Source organism: Carcharhinus amblyrhynchos, chromosome 13 (genome assembly GCF_965287045.1).
Source record: "Carcharhinus amblyrhynchos chromosome 13, sCarAmb.v2.hapA, whole genome shotgun sequence".
In the NCBI taxonomy this organism is placed as follows: Eukaryota; Metazoa; Chordata; class Chondrichthyes; order Carcharhiniformes; family Carcharhinidae; genus Carcharhinus; species Carcharhinus amblyrhynchos.
In genome coordinates, this window is record NC_137336.1 from 35,711,547 (window position 1) to 35,728,003 (window position 16,457).

General features: G+C 43.1%; 1 protein-coding gene across 1 annotated transcript in view; it reads right to left on the reverse strand.

The window, feature by feature from the left end:
* Positions 1–16,457, reverse strand: part of LOC145351841 (electrogenic sodium bicarbonate cotransporter 1-like) — an 81,246-nt gene that overhangs the window by 33,373 nt on the left and 31,416 nt on the right. The window contains exons 11-14 of the mRNA XM_080201538.1: positions 15,851–16,122; positions 15,663–15,736; positions 12,712–12,903; positions 6,236–6,349 (exon numbers count right to left, since the gene is read on the reverse strand). Of these exons, the coding sequence (XP_080057664.1) occupies positions 6,236–6,349; positions 12,712–12,903; positions 15,663–15,736; positions 15,851–16,122 (652 nt within the window). The remainder of the gene's footprint in view (positions 1–6,235; positions 6,350–12,711; positions 12,904–15,662; positions 15,737–15,850; positions 16,123–16,457) is intronic.

Genomic DNA, 16,457 nt, shown 5'->3' on the forward strand with positions numbered 1-16,457 from the left:
TTCGCCCCGTAAGTAATAGTCCTTCCTACCATTCTTCCTACCAAAGTGGACCACCTCACACTTGCCAACATTAAATTCCATTTGCCATTTCCTGGCCCATTCGCCCAGCCTATCTAGATCCTTCTGCAGACTCTCCATACCCTCCGCACAATTTGCCGTTCCCCCAATCTTGGTGTCATCAGCAAATTTCGACACCCTACACTCGGTTCCCTCCTCCAGATCATCTATATAAATGGTAAAAAGCTGAGGCCCCAGCACCGACCCCTGGGGCACTCCACTAGTCACCATCCGCCAATCCGAATAGCACCCGTTGACCCCCACTCTCTGCCTCCTATTTGACAACCAATCCTCTATCCACGCTAACACCCTACCCCCAACTCCATGTCCCTCGACCTTCTGCAGTAACCTCTTGTGAGGTACTTTGTCAAACGCCTTCTGAAAATCCAGAAAGACCACATCCACCGGCTCTCCTCTATCCACCGCCCTAGACACATCCTCATAGAACTCCAGTAAACTTGTCAGACACGACTTCCCTTTAATGAAACCGTGCTGCGTCTGCTCTAGCAAGCAATTCCCTTCAAGATGCCTCGCAATTTCCTCCTTAATGACAGATTCTAACATTTTACCTACCACAGACGTTAAACTAACCGGCCTATAATTCCCCGCCTTTTGCCTGGCACCCTTCTTAAACAACGGCGTAACATTAGCCGTTTTCCAATCATCCGGCACTTCCCCGGAATCCAGCGACGTCTGGAAAATAACCACCAAGGCATCCACTATCACCTCCGCCATTTCTTTCAGAACCCTCGGATGCATTCCATCCGGTCCTGGGGACTTGTCCACAATCAGCCCCTCCAGTCTGTCGAGCACCGCCTCTCTAGTAACAGTAATGTCATTAAGACCCTCCAGTCCTACCACCTTTCCATCGCTAACACCCGGCAAATTATTCACATCCTCCTCTGTGAAGACAGAAACAAAAAAGTTATTCAATACCTTAGCCATATCCTCATCCCCTACCACTAGGTCCCCTTTCTCATCCTCTAAAGGACCAACATTCACCCTAGCCAGCCTCTTCCTTTTTATATATTTATAAAAACTCTTGCTATCTTTTTTTATATTAAGCGCTAGCCCAGCTTCATAGTTTCTCCTACCCTTCTTTATCAACTTCTTTGTCAATCTTTGTTGACATTTAAACCTCTCCCAATCCTCTTCTCGCCCACTACTCTTAGCTACTCTAAATTCCTCCGCTTTTAATTTAACACTTTCCTTCACCTCCTTCGTTATCCACGGCTTATTACCTCTCTTCCTACTATCCTTTTTGACCATCAAGCTATTGTAATTTTTCATTGGAAGATACTGTAACCTGCAAGACAGCATTTTACCGCATAGTCGATTTCTGTGAATGCATTGTTTTCTCAAAATGTTCTTTCCAGTACATTCTCCTACTTTTTTCAGTGGTCTACATTTATACACCAGCCATGGCTCCATCGGTAGCACGCTCGCTTCTGAGGCACAAGGTTCCGGGTTCAGGTCCCTAGTCCAGATCCTGAGCACAAAAATCAAGGCTGACACTCCAGTATAGTAATGAGGAGTACTGCACTGTCCGAGATGCTGTCTCTTGGATGAGACAATGAACCAAGGGCTGCTCAGGAGGATTCCAAACATCCCATGGCATTATTTCAGAGAAGAGTTGATGATTATCCTTTGTCTTGGTGAATATTTATTCTTCGATCAACATCAAGAAAACAGGTTATCTGATCATTGCCACATTGCCGTCGCTGGGATTTTACTGAATGTGAACTGGCTGCTGTGTTTACTACATTACACCAGTGACAACACTTCAAAAAATATTTCATTGGCTGTGAAATTTGAGATGTCCAGTAGTTGTGAAAAATGTTTTTTAAATGCATGTCTTTCTTTTTTGCTGTTAAGGGGGTGAGTTGAGGGGGTTGAGCTATGAGGAGAGGCTGAATAAACTGGGCTTGTACTCGTTAGAGTTTAGAAGAATGAGGGGAGATCTCATTGAGACATATAAGATGATGAATGGGATGGATAGGATAGAGGTGGAGAGACTCCTCCCGCTCAGAAAGGATAGTAGGACTAGGGGGCACAGCCTCAAGATAAAGGGGGGGTGGTTTAGAACGGACTTGAGGAGGAACTTCTTCACTCAAAGGGTGGTGAATCTCTGGAATTCTCTGCCCGTTGAAGTGGTGGAGGCTACCTCGCTAAATATTTTTAAGACGCGGGTTGATGGGTTTTTGATAAGAGAGGGGATTAAGGGTTATGGGGAGAGGGCGGGAATGTGGAACTGAGCCACGACAGATCAGCCATGATCTTATTGAATGGCAGGGCAGGCTCGAAGGGCTAGATGGCCTACTCCTGCTCCTATTTCTTATGTTCTTATGTAAAAGGTTGGGATAGTGTTACTCCAAGAACATTGCCAGTGCATCATTTGGCCAACGGTTAGACACTGATGCTCACATTCACTACTTTGTGGGATTTTAATACATAAGAACATAAGAACATAAGAACTAGGAGCAGGAGTAGGCAACATATTGCTCTAACAATGTCTAATGCATTCAATGAATTCTCCCTCAAGGCTACTCTTGCCAATTTGATTAATCCATTATATGCACATATTAAAATCACCCATGATTATTGCCATATTTTTCTTAGAAGCCCCTAGTATTTCTTGCTTTTTACTGTGCTCCACTGCAGAACTATTGTTTGGAACCTATAGATTATTCCCACCAAGGACTCTTTCCCTTGCTATTTGTTATTTCTATCCAGACTGATTCTACATCTGTATCTCCAGTAATAATATAATTTCTCACAATAGCACTGATCCATTCCTTCACTAACAAAGCTACAGCACCTAAATTTCCTTCCTGTCTATCTTTCTTAAGTACTGAGTACCCTTGGACATTCAATTCCCAGACCTGGTTTCCTTGTAACCATGTCTCAGTAATCACCACCAAATCATACCTCTTTGTCTCTATTTGCGCTGTTATCTCATTAACTTTGTTCTGAATGCTTCATGCATTCAGACACACCTTTAAATTTATTCTTTTATCAAATTTCCCTACTCTTTCATATTTCCTTGTTGCAAAACCATATTTAATTTTCTCTTGTAACTTAGTCCTTCTTTATTTTCTCTCTGTAACATAAACATTCCTGTACAATGATTTATAGTTTTTCTTTCTTTTTCTCAAACATTTCAAGTCTGAATAACCCTTTCTCTGCTGCTTTATCCTTCAATCTCTTTGCTCTGTTTTGTTTGATCTCACATTTTTAACTCCTTCATTTGAATTTATTTATTGTTAAACAACTGGAGTTTTAAAAAAAGTCATTTTTAGGTATGGGATTCAGTCAGCTTAATTTATTTATTAGTGTCACAAGTAGGCTTACATTAACACTGCAATGAATTTACTGTGAAAATTCCCTAGTAATCAAACTCTGGCACTGTTCGGATACACTGAGGGAGACTTTAGCATGACCCCTCGATGCAGCTGACCAGCACATTTTTCAGACTATGGGAGGTAACCGGAGCACCTGCAGGAAACCCACGCAGACACAGGGAGAATGTGCAAACTCTACACAGACAGTGACCCAAGCTGGGAATTAAACCCAGGTCCCTGGCACTGTGAGGCAGCAGTGTTAACCACTGTGCCACCATGCCACACTACAGCTACATATGAAAGTAGGTGAATTAAATCTGTAACTCATTTCAAAATGTATTTGACTTCATGCAGGATATATGTTGACTTATACCACAAAAGCTTCATAATAATTTCAGCTCGAATTTGCCACATGGAAAAACCATCTTGCTGGAGTCACAGGTAAATCCAGAATAATCTGGGATTGTTTTATCTGGGATAATCAGCACGGTTTCATGAGGGGTAAGTCCTGCCTCACAAATTTGATTGAATTCTTTGAGGAGGTAACTAAGTGTGTAGACGAAGGCAGAGCAGTTGATGTCATATACATGGATTTTAGTAAGACTTTTGATAATGTTCCCCATGGTAGTCGCATGAAGAAGATAAGGAGGTGTGGGATAGAAGGAAATTTGGCTAATTGGATAGAAAAATTTTCAGACTGGAGGCCAGTTACCAGTGGTGTACCACAGGGGTCAGTGCTGGGTCCTCTGCTATTTGTGATTTTTAGCAATGACTTGGAAGAGGGGGCTGAAGGGTGGGTTAGTAAATTTGCTGATGACACCAAGATTGGTGGAGTAGTAGATGAGGTGGAGGGCTCTTGTAGGCTGCAAAGAGACATTGATAGGATGCAGAGCTGGGCTGAAAAGTGGCAGATGGCATTTAACCCTGATAAGTACGAGGTGATTTATTTTGGAAGGACAAACTTGAATGCGGATTACAGGGTGAATGGCAGGATTCTGAGGAATGTGGAGGAACAGAGAGATCTTGGGGTTCATATCCACAGATCTCTGAAGGTTGCCACTCAAGTGGATAGAGCCGTGAAGAAGGCTTGTAGTGTGTTAGCGTTTATTAACAGGGGGTTTGAGTTTAAGAGCCATGGGTTATGTTGCAACTATACTGGACATTGGTGAGACCACATTTGGAATATTGTGCTCAGTTCTGGTCACCTCACTATAAGAAGGATGTGGAAGCATTGGAGAGAGTGCAGAGGAGATTTACGAGGATGCTGCCTGGTTTGGAGGGTAGGTCTTATGAGGAAAGGTTGAGGGAGCTGGGGCTTTTCTCTTTAGAGCAGAGGAGGATGAGAGGCAACTTAATAGAAGTTTATAAGATGATGAGGGGAATAGATAGAGTGGGTGTACAGAGACTATTTCTTTGGGTGGATGTAGCTGTTACTAGGGGCATAACTATAAGGTTCATGGTGGGAGATATAGGAGGGATATCCGAGGTAAATTCTTCCCTCAGAGAGTGGTTGGGGTGTGGAATGCACTGCCTACTGTGATAGTGGAGTCGGACACTTTAGGAACTTTCAAGCGGTTATTGGATAGGCACATGGAGCGCACCAGAATGATAGGGAGTGGGATAGCTTGATCTTGGGTTTGGACATAGCTCGGTGCAACTTTGAGGGCCGAAGGACCTGCATGGTGCTGTACTGTTCTATGTTTCTATGTTTCTATTAATCATGAGGAAGAAAATCCACTAAAGGGAAAGTATTGTGGTGGAGGGGTTCCTCTGAAGGGCACAAAAGAAAGAAGTGAGGATCCCTCCATCCCCATTCCACATAAAAAACATGCATTGCCCACATGGCATGGACACCTCCAACCACTGAATAAATGTCAGTGGCTAAGCAAGGAGGGAAGTGGGACTCAGTTGGACCAGGCCAGGAAGACCTGATGCCTCTTCCCCATTGCTTGTAAAATACCAACAGTGGCGGTAGGCGTTTTATGCTCCCCAACCCCCCAACCCACTCCAAAGGTTGCGGGGGGTGGGGGCTGTAGGGAGCAGGAGAGGGCATACAATTTCATTCCTTAACTTCATTTCCCATCGTCACTTGATATAGAAGAGGGGACAAAATCAAAGCTCTCACTTGGAGTGCTATCCAGTATCTCATACTGCAAATTTGAAGGAATGAGAGAGGATACGATCAAGCTTGCTTACGATGTTCTTTAAATAGCCTGCTGACATTCACTGTCTAAGCTCACTTACAAAGAATGGTCAGTGGAGAGCGGCTGACACCCCTAAAACCGTGCTTCAAAGAAAAGCAGGAGAAATAAATAAATTCAGTCATGTATTTTGAGAAGTGCAATCTTGCATCACAATTGAAAGAATGGACAATGGGGTGAAGTAGATTGAAGAAACAAAGCAGCAATTTGTAACTATGACATAAGAACATTGGTGTACACTTAAGTTCAGTACCCAAGAAATGATTCAAGGGGCAATTGAATTCTTTCCCAATAAATTATCAGATAAATAAATATGGTATCACGGTGGTTAGTACTGCTGCCTCACAGTGCCTGGGACCTGGGTTCGATTCCTGGCTTGGGTCACTGTCTGTGTGGAGTTTGTATGTTCTTCCCGTGTCTGCATGGGTTTCCTCCAGGTGTTCCGGTTTCCTCCCACAGTCTGAAAGACATGCTGGTTAGGTGCACTGACCTGAACAGGCGCCGGACTGTGACGACTAGGGAAATTTCACAGTAACTTCATTGCAGTGTTAATATAAGCCTTACTTGTGACTAATAAATTAAGTTTAACTTTAAATAATTAGTTAATACAAACAATTATAGTTCATGTTCACAAACCTTAAGCTCACTTGGCACAATGAGTTTTGGGGTATCCGCACCAACTATAATATCAACTCCACAGAAGATCAGTATTGATAAGATGATGGAAAAATCACTGATAAGTTTCCTGACCTGAGGAAGAAATTAGTAAATTGTAAAACAATCATATAACAGAGCCATTTTACATGGTTTAATTTGGACCAACTGATCCAAGGTAAGCAGACATTGTGATAATGTGTCATTTGTCTACACTTGCCTTTTAAGTTGTAAACACAAAGTTAAACAAGTACAATAGTTAATGTAAATCACCTATATCTAAACAACATTTTCATGGCTGATTTTGTGATGATAAGCGGGAATATTGAAGGTTATTTATGGACAACCATGCACAGTTTTAAACTGGCAAAAGGCAAATTTAAAAATAATGCCGAGAAGTTCTTGGTGTGGACAGAACTTAGCACGTGGAATGGGCTCCAAGCAGGGACAAAAACCTTGGATCTATTTAAGAGACAGTTCGATGTCCTAATGGGAAGACAGTTGATTTTTCTGGAAGGATGATCTCATGTAGGTTGAATGCCCTCCCCATCCATATTTATCCTATGACCTTTCCAATTTGAGACAAAAAGTACAACTATTTTCAATGTGGGAATTGAATAGCCAGAGAGTTAACGAACGTTTTGTTCCAAGTTTGAGAATAGTTAACCACAATGTATTGCAAGACTCAGCACCACATGATTATTTCAGTCTGATTTTTCAATCGGGATAAAAGTAAGTTGCAATCACTTCAAATAGTCTTAATGCCCTCTCAGAGAGATTATAAAACATAGCCAAACACCATGACAATGTAAATCTCTGCTATGTGTTTGCCAATGCTGAGATACAAAAGGAGGCTTCCACCTTTCACATTCCTGGACCAGTCTAAAGTTTGATTCCTGTTTCAAAATCATCTCAATGTCATACGAAAGCTGACCAGAGGAACTAACTTCATCAGGGGGCAAAACGGTGGCTGGGGTGGCACAGTGGTTAGCACTTCTGCCTCACAGCGCCAGGGACCCAGGTTCAATTGCCAGCTCTGCAGAGTCTGCACATTCTTCCCTTGTCTGTGTGCGTTTCCTCCGGATGCTCCGGTTTCCTCCCAAAGCCTGAAGGATGTGCTGATGAGGTGCATTGGCCATGCTAAATCCTCCCCCCGTGTACCTGAACAGGCACCAGAGTGTGGTGACTAGGGGATTTTCATAGTAACTTCATTGCAATGTTAATGTAAGCCTACTTGTGACACTAGTAAATAAATAGAGTCCTAGCACAAGAAGGCACAGCCTGTAATATTGTGAGCCCAAATCAATTCTATCCTCATCTGACATTCACACATCACCAGTTTCCAGCAGAAATTGTGGAAAGTGATCAGGAATGAGAATATTGCATGACTTTCCCCTGCCCCCACTGCATCTCTGGGAAAGTTTGGAGCCTCTCCTCCAGCTGGAACGGGATGCAAAAAATTATGTCACCAAAGTTGCTTCCAAACAAATCAGTCAGTCTTCTCCCAAAAAAATCTTAAGTGGGCAATGGATGGGAAAATGGGAGATTTTACTGCCCATGTTTTGGGCGTATTTACCTGAATGAATCTCTGACACAGTGTGCCTCAGAGGGATTCATGCTGGTAAGTAGGGGCAGAGCCTCATGCTATTCGAGAGGCCAGCGGCATAGTGCTGAATGGGTCACAGTGTACGCGCTGATCTGTCAGTGGAGAGATCGACGTATGAGCATTACCCGCCCACCCCAAATCATCAGCCTCATGATCACTGATCTTCCAATATGTTTCTACGCCCTTCTCTCTGATTGCTGGTCTACCACCGCCCCCGATTGCTGGCCTTCCAGGACCACCCCGGGCCAGACCTGATCTTCTCCGTTGGGAAGTCTGGATAGATCCCTCACTCCCTCCCCCACTGATCCCATTGCAGGGTGGCAGGAGGTCACCACCGATCATGCCCAGTATGCTTCACCCTACCAGTATGCCTGCCCCTCTGGCCCCACCCCTATGGCATTGCCAAAGATGGGCTGCCAAGATGCCAGGCTGGCATTGCCCAAGGAGCAACATCCTTGTACCCGACCTCTTGGGGGGCACTCAATGGCCTCTGTCCCCACCAGCGGGGTGAGGATGCCTATTCTCACGTTGGTGGGTAGCTGTTGTAAACTCTGTCCCAAGTCCGCTAATCCTATTGAAAGTGAAATTTCAATATGCTAATCAGCTCCGCGCCAGAAATTTTAAAAAAGGCCTGGGAGAATTGTGCTCTGCCAGACACTGGTCCTGATCCTGCTAAAGACTCCTCCTGATCCATTACGTTACTTGAGCATTGCTGCTGGCTGGGAGAATCCCAGCCTTAGATTTTACGGTCTGCCAGCAATATGAATTCAACTGGTTTCATGATTCCATGATTTACTGGATTTAGTGGTGGAGTCATACAGACAAGGAAGGTTTGATAAGCCCTGCCCCCATTGCAGGATGTGGAGATGCCGGCGTTGGACTGGGGTAAACACAGTAAGAAGTCTCACAACACCAGGTTGAAGTCCAACAGGTTTATTTGGTAGCAAAAGAAGGAGGTCATGGCTCAGTTAAACAGTAAAAAAAGGGGAACAATCCTGGAGTGATTGTCCTTTAGGGCAACACCACAGGAAAGGGTCACCTGGCATGGGAGTCTAATTGGGATTCAGAGTGGGTAAGTGGGCTGAAGCCCTCTTAGGCCAGGAGACATGTAGGGAGCTAGCTGCAGAGCTGTGTGGCTGCTGAATGCTTCTTGTTAATAAATCCTTTTTGTGTCCGTTAATGGAGTCTCTGAAAGTGCATCTTTACTTATACCTCAACCTGCCACAGGGTGAGTTGCCATTTTTACAGCAGCAGGTAATGAGGTGTGCAAGTGTTCAGTCTTTGAGAAGCTGCATTATTTAAATCAATTGCACTGTGTGGGCTTGAGTCTGATTTAAAACTAATTACTGCCAACCAGGTTTCCTAAGTGCTGGGGAAACCTGGCAACAAAATCAAGAGCTGCTGTCTCCAGAACGCTTCACCAAAGTCTCAGTGTCCCTGGCCTGAACAGGTTTCCCCTGTGCGATTGAGCTCCCCTGCACCAAACCTCTCAACCACAGGGACACTGATCTCAGCGAGTGGAAAGAAGATGGTAGTAGTGCTACAATTACTTTCAAAGTTCAATGTTACTGCCCCAGGTCACCCTGTAATGACCCCTGCTGGAAGTGAGCTTGTGAGGATCTCAGATGAGCCTAACAGCAGATTCTGCTGATACTTAACTTCAAAGGTTAAACACAAGAGATAAATAACAAGAGGCCAAGAGAAATTATTTTAGACCAGCGTTATGAGGTAGAGTCTTCACTTCCAGGGACATTGGCAGAGAGACACTACGGTAGGAATTTCAACTTATCAAGGCCTGACAGGAACAGAACAGGTGCATGGATAAAAGTACTATGCAAAGATTTACTGCGCCATTCCTTCTTGATACCAACCTACTGTTATTTTAACCAACCCATAATCTTAAGTAGGAGCTTCATTAAAGAAGCAAATCAAGGTTTTCTCATGTCGTTTGGAACTCAATGACAATCTACTGAATGCAGATGCCTTCTTCAGTAGAATCTGGCAGGGCAGACAAAGCCCTTAAGGCTTGTCGGAAACGTACCTTAGTGGGGCCCAAGGCTCCCACTATTCTTCCCACATGCTGCTATATATTGTTATTCAATCTGTAAAAATCTACGCATAGGTAGGAACTAATGTGTCATGTTGTAAGTGTTCCAGGGGGCCATATTTCACAGCTGCACAAGAGATTGAAGTGATTTGCACAGAGACAGTTCAATCTGGTTCTTCTTTTAATCGAGACAGCATGGTAAAATTAAACATAAAGAGTTTGATTTTTGCAAACTTTATGTGCGATTATTAAGAACGTCTGGGAACCAAAAGACAACAAGAACGCATAACACATGCAAAACAGTTGCATTTGACCCTGTCCGCAGCTTAGTGCTGCGTGCAGACACCATAATTTTGACCAAACCAGCCAGCTGCTTCTTTTTGCCCATTTCTGACAGATAGTTGGTCAATATAATGGAAAGTAAGACCTCTCAGAAGCGCCACATTTCAAATGAGGAGTTCAATTGAAGACCTGTCTGCTCTTCTCAGGCGGAATGAAAAGATCCCATGGTCCTGTTACAAAGAGTAGGTGAGTTACCCCCAGGATCTTGGCTAATATTTATTGCTATGTTGTAATTTTCTATCACTATTATGGAGAGAAATCCATTTCCTCCTGATACATATAAGAATTTTACCTTTGATGAAGGAGCATCTCCACCTATTTATCAAATTTCATTCATAGGTACTCAGATCACATCAGGATGTTTTTATCCAGAACCAAATATTAGATTTTGATTCGACGGCACTGATTTTAATTCCCTTCACACGTCAGGAAACCAAAAGAAAGCAGATCAAATGAAAGTAGTGACTCAATTTCTGTAATCCAACTTTTCTATTCTGTCATAATCTTAACCTACACTTTTGAGAAGGTGAGCACGACATTCACAGGAAAGCAACAGGACCCTTTTTTCAAATATATACATTGGGTTCAAAGATAGCTTCGAGACCTGATTTGCTATTTGAATTGAAGATTTGAGTCAGGGCGGCCCATGAGGTAGATTCTAAAGTTTTATTTTCGGTTTCTTTATCAGTTTAAGTTTATTTATTAGTGTCACAAGTAGATGTACATTAACACTACAATGCAGTTACAGTGAAAATCCCCTAATCGCCACACTCTGACATCTGTTCAGGTACACTAAGGGAGAATTTAGCGTGGCCAATGCACCTAACCTGCATGTATTTCGGACTATGAGAGGAAATCGGAGCACCCGGAGAACATGCAGACTTAACACAGACAGTAACCCAAGGCAGGAATTGAACCCAGGTCCCTGGCGCAGTGAGGCAGCTGTACACAAACACTTGCACACGTGTGCATGCGCACGCACACCCTAGTGACCGCTGGAAAAAGTTCCTGAGGGACTAGTGCTGCCAACCCAAAGGAAAAAAAACAGTAAAACGGTGAAGTAAGAATACCGGTCTGAACTGTTCTGGTACACTTTAAAATGGAACACCAGTAAAATGGGAAATAAGAATACTGGTCCAAACCGGTTTTTCCTTTCGGGAAATTTCTTCTCTTGCTGGCAGGCCAGATAGTCTGGATATATTTATGTAAACGTAGGTCAGCCATCAAGATCGGCCAGGCCTACAGGTCCGAGACTCTCTGGCTGCACTGTCTCCTTCGAGCGCACAGTTAAATCGCAGCCAATTGATTTTGTTTTCCCTCTCCCAACCTGCTGGTCTTGGTGAAACATGAACTCTGCCACGCAGAATCTCTGAGCCTTCCATTGCTAATATTAGCTTTCTAACAGTCAAATGACTGGTCTTTAGGTATTTTTAGCTTCAGGAGTGCCGAGAGGCGTATTGCTTTCAACAACGTCCAACATGCATGTTCTCACCCAGCTGCACTGGCTTTTAAACTGGGTTCAGTGGATCATTTGCCTGGCAGTTTTTGTTGGCTCTCATTTTATCTCAGCAAGTTGAAATGCTGCGGGTGGGGGCGCTGGCGGGGGAGGGGGGGATTTTCAGGGTGCATTTGACTTGGATACATGTCCCGTTATGGTCTGATTCTCTCCTGATAGGACCATAATAGGATTTGCAACAGGGAGATCTCTGTTTGAGATCTATCCTCGTCCCCATCCCCCACCTCCCCGCCTCTGCTGGCACTAGAAGGGTGTGAATCTGATTACCATGATATTTACTAAATTTAATATAATTAAATGGCTTGCTTCTGGGAGTGCTGAATGTCACGCCACTGCGAATCACTACTGGCCTCCAGCAGTTGAGACGACTGCATCAGGTGGGGCAGAAGTCAGTGCAGCTCCCTCCTGCCCCGCCCCCTGAGTGGTCAGGGACATAGCTAGGAAGTGTCCTGTCCCAGGGAGTGAGTTTGGGGCCTCTAGGGAACCCTTTTGGCAGGGGGATGGGTGTGGGGGAACAAAGACATGCAGGTAAGGTGAGTTAGCCATGGGAAATGAGTGGGGTTACGGGGATAGGGCAATGGGTTGGGCCTACATGAGATGCTGTTTCAGAAAGTTGGTGCAAATTTGCTCTCCTTCTGCACAGTAGGAGTTCAACGGATGTCAGGGTGCGGGGATGGGGTTGGTGAATTGACAATGGGGTCGGGATGTCTGATGTTTCTTCAATGGCAGCGATTAAGGAGTGGTGCGGGGTGATGTTGGTGAGAATGGAAGGAGGTGGTTGAGTATTTAATGGTGGGGAGTGAGGGGGTGGAGGGACACAGAGGAGAGAGATGTATAGGGGGAGGAGGTTACCCCTCTGTGGTCAAGGGTTGGGCTTTGAAAATTAGGCATATTACTTGTTGCTGTGTAGAGAGTCTGCTATGAAAAATGCAACAAATTGTACTTACTGCCGCTGGGAAGTATCTGCTTGTTTTAAAGTTCTTCAGTGACATGGAACAAACAAATGTACCAAAGAAAAGAATGAAGGAAATGAGTGCAATGTCTGGAATATAATCACAGGTTTCGCCCACAAGCTGTCCTCCAAACCTCAAACAGTCTTGCTTTGTAAGCGAGTTCCAGTTGACAGATTGCATGTTGGACTAAAAAGAAAACACAGTTAAACAGGAATACCAAAACCTTGTGCAGATGTTTGCATATTGATCAAATATTTACAAGTCGTAAAAGATATAGATCTCCTTAATTGTCAAAATATTCTGCGTCATATAGTTTAAAAGTCAGAAGAGGTTGTGCATGATATATTTCTTTCCAAGATGCTGGCATTACCCTGAACTAGAAATATGACAAAGCCCTGGAGTTGCACTGAAGACTCGATGAGTAAATGCAGCAACCAGTGTGAAACAGATGGTCCCAGGTTTGATTTAGGATCCATGCTGAGTTCACCGATTTCAATTGCCGTGAATTTAATGATGTTCAAGGTGGTTTAAATGCCTTCGGATTCAGAAAGGGATATCATCTGCAATTCCTCCCTCTGATTTCTGTCCAGCGATATCTGTTGGGAAGCATGCACGTGGGGACACCTGGTCAGAGCAATCTCAAGCTCAGTTATGTTGCTGCCTTTTGTTCGATAACCAGCTAACTTTTTGGGCAACCGATTCCAAACAGTAGAACCTTAGACTGCTCAGACTCCATTCCTGCACATTGTTACTTTAACTGGACCCTATTTTAGGCAGGAGAGTCGTTAGTTTTGTTAATCAATTTTATATGACATAATTAGAATCCCAGTGACATATTAACCAATTAACTAACTTGGGCAGCTACCACTCTCATTAAATCCTATTGGAGTGGTGGCAGTGTCGGGGGGCTTAAAACACAAGTTACACAGGACTGGGTGGAGGCTTGTTCCTTCAGGCCCTAAGTGGAAAATCTGGGATCATACTTTTCAACTCTCCCCCTTTATTGCCCATGAGAGCTTGACAAATCTTCCACCGCAACTTACATGAGTGTCATAGGTTGGTCTCCAAACTATTTGCTCTTAGTCCAATATTCCATTTGCCTTCCTAAACACTTACTGCAACTGCATACTAACTTTATGTGATTCATGTGCTAGGACACCCAGATCCCTCTGTACAGTAGAATTTGCAATCTTTCTCCATTTAAATAATATTTGATTTAATTTATTATTGTCATATGTCTTGGGAAACGGTGAAATGTATTGTTTCTTGCGCACTATACAGACAAAACCATACCGTTCATAGAATACATGGGGGAGAAGGAAGGGAGGGGATGCAGAATGTAGTGTTACAACTGTAGCTAGGGGAGAAAAATCAGCTTAATATATGGTAGCTTCATTCAAAAGTCTGATGGCAGCAGGAAGAAGCTGTTCTTGATTCGGTTGATACGTGATCTCAGACTTTTGTACCTTTTTCCTAACAGAAGAAAGTGGAAGGGAGAATGTCTGGGCTGCGTGGGGTCCTTGATTATGCTGGCTGCTTTTCCGAAGCAGAGAGAAGTGTAGATGGAGTCAATGGATGGGAGGCTCGTTTGAGTGAAGGACTGGACTACATTCACAGTCCTTTGTAGTTTTTTGAGGTCTTGGTCAGAGTTTTGTTGGGATAATGGTATTGAAGATTGAATTGGAGTCAATAAATTGGAGACTGATATAAGTGTCCTTGTTATCCAGATGTTCCAGGTTTGAGTGTAGGGCCAGGGAGTTGGCATCTGACTGTGGACCTGTTGCGGCAATAGGCAAACAGTAGTGGATCTAGCCAATCTGAGAGACCGGTGTTGATGCATGCCATTACTAATCTTTTGAAGCACTTCATAATGATGGACATCAGAGCCACCAGGCTGTAGTCATTAAGGCACTCTGCCTGGCTTTTCTTTGATACAGGGATAATGGTTATCTTCTTGAAGCAGGTAGGGACCTCAGATCGGTATAAGGAGAGGTTAAAGATGTCTGCGAATACCTCCCTCAACTGGTCCGCGCAGGATCTGAGTGCTCATCCAGGTATCCCATTTGGGGTTCTTTCCATTTGTTAACTTTCAAGAAGGCTGATCAATCATCTACGATGGTGACTTTGGATACCGGTTCGGCCAAGGTTCTCAGGGTGGATGATGATCTCTCGCTGACCTCTTGCTCAAAACAGGCATAGAATGTGTTGAGCTCTTTGGGAAGAGACGCATTGTTGTCAGCGATTCTGCACACCTTTCATGCCTAATGTGCTGCTTTGCTGTTCTTCCAACTAAAATGGACAAGTTCACATTTTTCCACATTATACTCATCTGCCAAATTTTGCCCACTCACTTCAACCTATCTATATCCCTTTGCAGACTCCATTGTTTCCTGTTCACAACTTAATCCTATATATCTTAACATCATTCATCCAAGTTATTGATATAAATTGAAAATAGTTAAGGCCCCAGCGCTGATCACTGTGGGACTCCACTTGTCATATCTTCCTAACCCGAAAATGACCCATTTTAGCTTCCTTTCTGCTTCCTATTAGCTAACCAATCTTCTATCCATGCTAATACGTTACTCCTATATTATGAACTCTTATTCTGCGTAGTAACCTTTGATGTGCCATCTTGTCAAACGCCTTTGGAAAATCTATGTACAGCTCATCCACTAGTTCCCTTATATCCATGTTGCTTGTTACTTTCTCAAAGAACTTTAATAAATTAATCAAACATGATTTTCCTTACACAAACCACATTGACTCTGCCAGATTGTGTTGTGATTTTCTAACTATCCCACTTTAGCCTCCTTATTAATAGATTTGATAATAGTAACTTATTAATAATAACGATGCAATTGTACCCCACCTTTGGGAAAAGAGAGAAGAACTTTATTATTACTTTGGAACATATAAAATTTCTAGTTGGAACCAAAACTTACAGTTGTGTTAGAGGTGACAAAGCTGGGTTTAAAACGTGCATCATTCGTTTTGTTAAACAGACTTGTAACATTAGCTGAAGAAAAGAAAGCAATCATGTGAAATTCAATGGAGAAACTACATTTTCTTTCAATGATGTGCTTAAAATTGTTTATATAAAGATCAACAATTTATTTCGGTGGAACCTTACCTGCTTCAGGAGGCAAACAGGAGCAATGATAGAGAGTAACATGGTTGATGTCATAATCAGAATTGATTGGATAATCCTCTGCCAAATTAAACATTTTCTGAAAAGCATCATGGATAAAAATGAAACTGATAAGTGCGCAGAAACCTTCTTCAGTGAACCGTGTGAAATATTGGATTAGGTAGCTGGCCTCAGTTGCAACCAGAATGAGACAAAAGAAAGCTGTCCAAATTCCAATCCAAAGACGAAATTCCAAATAGTCAAGCTGATAATCACTGTGGATGCATAGGAAAATAATGAATATTGATTAAGCGTTTAATAAAATGCAAAATTCTTCGAAACCACTGTAGCTTTAAACAGCTTCAATTCCTATATCTGCAAAACTGACCAACGCCAGTTAATATGAAGTAACTGGATAAACACATGTATGTAATTGGAAACTACGCGCTAGAATTTACATAATGACAATGAACTCATTCAGAATTTGTTAGTACTATAGATTTAACTCTAGGTTATTTACCTAGAGCTAAATTTCACAGAACAAACCACATTTCCAAGTACAGTATCTGGATAAAGTAATATGACCTGAGCTTTGTCTGTAGTCTTGCAG